General features: G+C 58.8%; 2 protein-coding genes across 2 annotated transcripts; both read right to left on the bottom strand.

The window, feature by feature from the left end:
- Nucleotides 1-1,744: 1,744 nt before the first annotated feature.
- Nucleotides 1,745-2,422, bottom strand: LOC117240566. Its single transcript, XM_033506572.1, has one exon. The coding sequence runs from the start codon at nucleotides 2,420-2,422 to the stop codon at nucleotides 1,745-1,747; it is 678 nt and encodes a 225-aa protein (XP_033362463.1).
- Nucleotides 2,423-4,063: 1,641 nt separating this feature from the next.
- Nucleotides 4,064-4,645, bottom strand: LOC117240565. The gene has a single exon (XM_033506571.1). It carries the CDS (start codon nucleotides 4,643-4,645, stop codon nucleotides 4,064-4,066), a length of 582 nt encoding a protein of 193 aa, XP_033362462.1.
- Between the last annotated feature and the right edge of the window lie 1,063 nt (nucleotides 4,646-5,708).

Below are 5,708 nucleotides of genomic sequence, written 5' to 3'. Positions count from 1 at the left end.
TCGCCGGTCAATCCTCTCAGGGTGAGAGTTCCGCACCCTCACCCTCTCCGCGGCCTCTTTTCGAAGCATAACTTGCTCACAGAATGAGGTCACGGCCCTCCTCCTTCTCTCGCTTACCAACAATGCCTCGAGGATCGTCGGCGGCGAGAGTCCAGTTTCCGCGATGAGGTCAAGGCGCGGCCGCGCCCACGCCGGGCAGTATTCCAGCGTGTGTTGCGCCGAATCCAGGCTCGCATCGCAGTGGTGGCAACGCGCGGCCGCCTCCGTCCCGATTCGGTGCAGATACTCACCGAAGCAGCCGTGTCCGGTGAGCACCTGCGTCACCCTGTACGTCAGAGGAAGTCCGCCGCCGTCCAACCAAAGGTCTCAGTTTGGAAGGACGGCCCCGTGGACCCCTTATCCCCGGTGCACCGGCTCTCGTGTCGAGGCTGGCGCGCCATCTGTCGAGCAAAGCTCGCTGAGCCCGAACCCTGACGTCGGCGCCCGCCGGGCCCACCTCGCCCAACACACCCCGAGTGTGGAAGTAAATCTCGCAACACCCTAGGGCCTGCAATTCGAAGGGTGGAAACCCGGGGAGCACCGCCGCTGCCGCCGCCGAAATGGTACGGAAGCCCCTCACTACCCTGATGGCCACCGTCCTGTGCAGCCTCCTGATCACTAGGAGCTTGCGACGATTGGTCATCAAGTCCTCTGCCCAGATCGGAGCTGCGTAGAGGAGCTTCGATCGCACCACACAGGCGTACAGCCGGCGCGCTCCTACGTCGGGCCCGCCCAGCCGAGGCAGCAAACGTCCTAAGGCGTTCGCCGTCGTCTCAACAGACGGCGCCAGGCACTCGAAGTGAGCGCTGAAGGTCCAGTGGCTGTCGAGGGTTAGGCCCAGATACTTCATGCTGGTTCCGACCCCGATCTCAGCCCCCTCCAACCTCAGGCAATAGCCCGCTGGAGGCGTCACGTGATCGGCCCTGCGGCAAAACCACATTGCCTCGGACTTCCCTGGGGACACCCTCAGTCCCAATTCCTTGATCTCGCCGACCACGCAGGCCACTGCCAACTCCGCCAGGCGGACGGTTCTACCCCATGCCGTGCCCCAGATCAGCACCAACGTGTCGTCGGCGTAGCACGTCAGTGTCGAGTTCGGAGGCATCGGTGTCCGAAGCACTGCGTCGTACGCGATGTTCCACAGCAATGGACCCAACACCGAACCTTGCGCGACCCCGCGGTGTACAGCCCTCCCGGTCACTCCTCCGCCCCGGACGGTATAGACGATACTCCGGTCCCCCAGAAACGCCCGGATCACACCCCGCAGGTACGCGGGCACCCGATGAAATTCGAGGGCCCGGCATATCCTGTCCCAGGGGATGCGGTTAAAGGCGTTGACCATGTCCAGCGACACGGCCAGCGCCACGTAACCATGTCGCTCGGCCCCCTCGACAAAGGAGCGGACGCTGGCGACAGCGTCGGTCGTAGACCGCCCTCTTCGAAAACCGAACTGACCGTCGTGCAGTCCGGGCTCACTCCGGGACAGATGCGACTCCAGGCGGGCAGCCACCACTCTCTCCAGCAGCTTGCCCACCTCGTCCAAAAGGCACACCGGTCGAAAGGCGGAAGGCGAGTCCGGGGAGCGCCTTGGCTTTGGCAGCAGGACCATCCGCCCCTCCTTCCACGACGCGGGGAATTCACCCCGAGACAGGCATCCGTCGAACAGACGTATTAGTCTCGGGGCCAAGACGCCGGCGACGTCCTTTCACAGGCGGGCCGGGACTCCATCGGGACCCGGAGCTTTCCGCGCTCCCATCCTCCCGACGGCCCCGGCCAGTTCTTCCTCGGTGACCTTCAATCCCGGGCTCCACCTTCCCGCGGAGGCACGTGGTTCTTCTTCTGGCGGTTGAAGCTCCTGCTCCTCCTCTTCGGTAAGGCTGCCATCTCCCTCGTTCGCTACTCCAAGGAACAAGGTGCCGACAACCTCGTCCAGGAATCGAGGGTCCATGCTCTCCGTCAAGGGAGGCGCCCATGGACGGAGTTTGTTCAATACCAGTTTGTAAGCGCGCCTCCAGGGGTCAGAATTGAGGCTGGCCAGAAGCTCGCCCCAGGCCCGCCACTTCGCCTCCTTCATGGCTCGTTGGAGGAGCCTTCGCGCTTCGCTGTAGGCCTCGTACAGACGAGCCACCGTGTCTTCGTCCACCCGCCGCCTACGGCGGGATCTGGTGTACCGACGCGGGCGTGGATGCATGTCTCGCGGAGACGAGCTATCTCCTCGGACCACCAGTACACAGCGCCGGCGCGGCGAGGGGGTTCCCGACCGCGGCATACACGAATCGCAGATCGCGTGCATGTCGCGCCTCAGCCGGGTCGCTCCCGCTTCCACGTCCTCGTCGGTCCTAGATTCTTCGAACCAAGCGACGGCTATAGCGGCCGCCGCCATGAAGTCCTCGTCACGGCGGGTCACCGCCCACCGCGGGAATCTTCTTCTCCTTCCCGGTGGGCTGATGGGCCACCCAACGAACGTTCGCCCATCACGTCGCCAACCGCCACCTCCATGAAGATGTAGAGGTGGTCCGAGGGGGTCTCCTCCGGGGAGACCTCCCAACCGGAAACACGGCGGGATGCGGCAGGGTTTGCCCATGTGAGGTTCACTATGGACTCTCCCCGCCACGCCACGCACGTACTGGACGACCCCCGGTTCATAAGCCGCAGGTCGAGTGCGGCCGCCCAGTCACGTACGTCGCGCCCTCTTCCGTTGGTCCTGCGGGAGCCCCACGCCGTTGAGTGGGCGTTGAAGTCCCCGAGGTCCAGTGACGGGCAGGCGCCCAAACGCCTCGCGCAAGCCGCGAGCCCGTCCAGGAAGAAGGCGTATTCTGTCCGGCTGATGTTGGGCGACACATAGACGGCCACCACTGCCAGGTCGCCCCATTTCACGGCCACAAAGCCCCGTCCCCGCTCGATCACCGAGCAGGAGGGGCTCCCCGCGATCCCGGTCCAGAACACGGCGACCGAACCGATCAGATCCCCAGCGCCTCGTGACGCGTCGGGAATGGTGTACGGCTCGGCCACTGCCGCCAGAGCAATCCGCCGCTCCGTCAGGCTCTGGAACATCAAGTCCTGAGCCTGGCGGGAGCGGTTGAGATTGCACTGCAGGAGCAGAGGTTGTCCTCCTCCTCTTCTTCCGCTCAGGTCGGGGAAGGCTCCGTCTCCATAGCCTCTTCCTGGCCGTTCCCCTCACCGTCGTTGTGTCCACCTTCTCTGTCCTCTCTTCTGTCCCTCATGGGGTCATTTGACGGCGGTATCTTTTCCTTCCTCTTCGCCGCGTCCCCTCCGTTGCCTGGAATGGTCTTTGCTTCCTGTGCGGTCCTCCTCTTACGGGTAGGCGGTTTGCATGCCGATGACTCCATACGGTGTGACGCGGGCATTCCCAGGTCCGCGCACACCGGACACATGGGTACTCGCGCCGGGCAGTCCCTGGCCTTCCTCCCCGCACCGGTAGCCAAGGCCGGCGCAGGGTGACAGGGAGCCCCACAGGAAGGTGAGGTGAGTGGTCTTGGCAGATACGGGCCCACCAACTTCTCCGAGGTTCTCCGCACCGGATCGGCGAACTGGCGGGGGCCGAAGACGCCGCCCAGTCACCATCAGGCCATAGGAGAACGTCAGATTCATCGGGGTTTCCCAGGGCGTGGTCCTACGCCCTGAGAACCCGAAGCCGCCTCGTGCCCCCCACAATACTTGTGACCTAACGGTCTTAATACTCCGAAGCAAAACAACAACAGGATTTGAATTGTCCTCCTCACGTGCCGCTACATTACCCCCCTTCCAGTGATAAGGTTTAAGTTAAATTTATAAAATATCTACCAAGTTTCTCTTGTCGTCGCTATTTTTATTATCAATACATCGATCCGACAATCCAGAACACCTAATCGAGACCTGACTGGAACCAGTCGGAAAAACGAACTCTACGACCATTCCGCGTAACATACCTATTCCTAGTGTTTTCCTCTGCTGTTTGACCGCTGTTTGCGCTGTTTTCGTCGCGCGCATTCGCTTGCTTTATCGGAATAAGTATGTCCCGAGGTTAGGCGGTCCTCTCTTCAAGGTCGTCTGGGACCACGAACGCCAGCTTTAAACGATCTATGGAAACCGTTACGTCACGATCGTTTATTTTAATAACATAGTCCTTCTCGCCTCTTTTTACAACCTTGAACGGTCCGTCGAACTGAGGCTGTAAAGGGCCTCCTATCGCGCTATGACGCAAGAAAACATACGGCGACGATTCTAATTTTTTAAAAACGGAAATTTTCCTTCCGCCATGACGCGTAGCCGGGTATGGCCTGACCTTTCTCATCTGTTCTTTAAGCCAGTTCGCATACTCCGCGTTGGCTTGCTGCTCAGTTGCGATGAAAAATTCCGCCGGCAATCGTATGCCGGTGCCGCAAATCATTTCGGCTGCCGCTGCGTTTAGGTCCTCCTTTATCGCGGTTCGAAAATTTCGACGCAGTTGCTCGTGTCGTGGCACTTTGTCGCCGCTTTCAACTTTCGATACCGAGAACCAGCATAGTTCCTTGTACAATTGTGACTCGAATTGGCGTCCTTGATCGGTTGTTATTTTCGATTGTACAGTGGAAAGGAGAGCTGAAGCAATGGTTGACGCTTCCATGTCGGGTATGGGTATTGCTTGGGGCCAACGCGAGAACCGGTCGATACACGTTAGACAATATCGGTAGCCTTGCGAATATTGCATCACGTTATGTGCATGTGATTAAATTTACCTGTTGACGCTTCGAACGCTCCGACTGGGGATGCTACGTGCCTGGTGAGTTTTCCTAGGTATTGATACAATTAGGACGGCTTTCTTTCGCCCATTTCTTCAGACTCCAGCAACTTTCGCATTCTCGTGCTGTTTGAATCAGCCAGTTTGCGGATAATTTCACTCTTTAATTTTTCGTATCGTCCCGTGACTGATGGACTCACCACTGCATCCTCGACTTGCTGCAGGTGCCGATTCCTGGAGAGGATCACGAATATACTTTCGCAGTTGCTTAATAGTCGTAGCTTCTGGAATGTTTACGTTTACGGTGCATCCTACCATTTTGCTGCGTCATGTCTCGGATATTCGGGGATCGCGATCGTGGTTTGCGACGACCGTCGAGGAGCAGCGCGCGAATTTACGCTACTGGTCCGCGGACTTCGTGACTGGGGACGGTTCGATTCCTCGCTGTCCGCTGTTGTCTGTCCGGACTGTTCTGGGCTTATTTCGTGGATCCTGTCTGCCACTGTGGTGAGGTCATTCGAACTTGTTTCCATTATGGCAGCCAGGATCCGTTGCACATTAACTGGGTGGCGGTTCTTCCGAAGCGTCAGAACGAGGTCGTCAGAAATCGATGGGGCGGCTAGCTTCTTCAATTCTCTGTAGAATTGGGAGGGTGTCCTGTCTCCCATTTTTTTACTTTCAAACAACCTCCGCACTCTTTTGCGACAGCATAGCGCAAACGTGGCTACGATTCATGTACGGATTCCGGCCTGCTTCAGACTTCGTATACGCGTACATCGACGATCTCTTGATAGCCTCGGAAGACGAGCAGCAACACCGCGATCACTTGCGAACCTTCGAACGGTTAAACGATTACGGTGTCGTAATTAACCCCGCGAAATAAGAATTTGGTTCGAGCGAAATCACATTTTTAGAATACACCGTAAACGCCGATGGAATTAAGCCGTTG

This window comes from Bombus vosnesenskii, unplaced genomic scaffold (genome assembly GCF_011952255.1).
Source record: "Bombus vosnesenskii isolate JDL3184/JDL3185 unplaced genomic scaffold, Bvos_JDL3184-5_v1.1 scf7180000014790, whole genome shotgun sequence".
Lineage (NCBI taxonomy): Eukaryota > Metazoa > Arthropoda > Insecta > Hymenoptera > Apidae > Bombus > Bombus vosnesenskii.
Note: the sequence above shows the minus strand (reverse complement) of the source record. Positions and strands in the feature narration are given on the sequence as shown.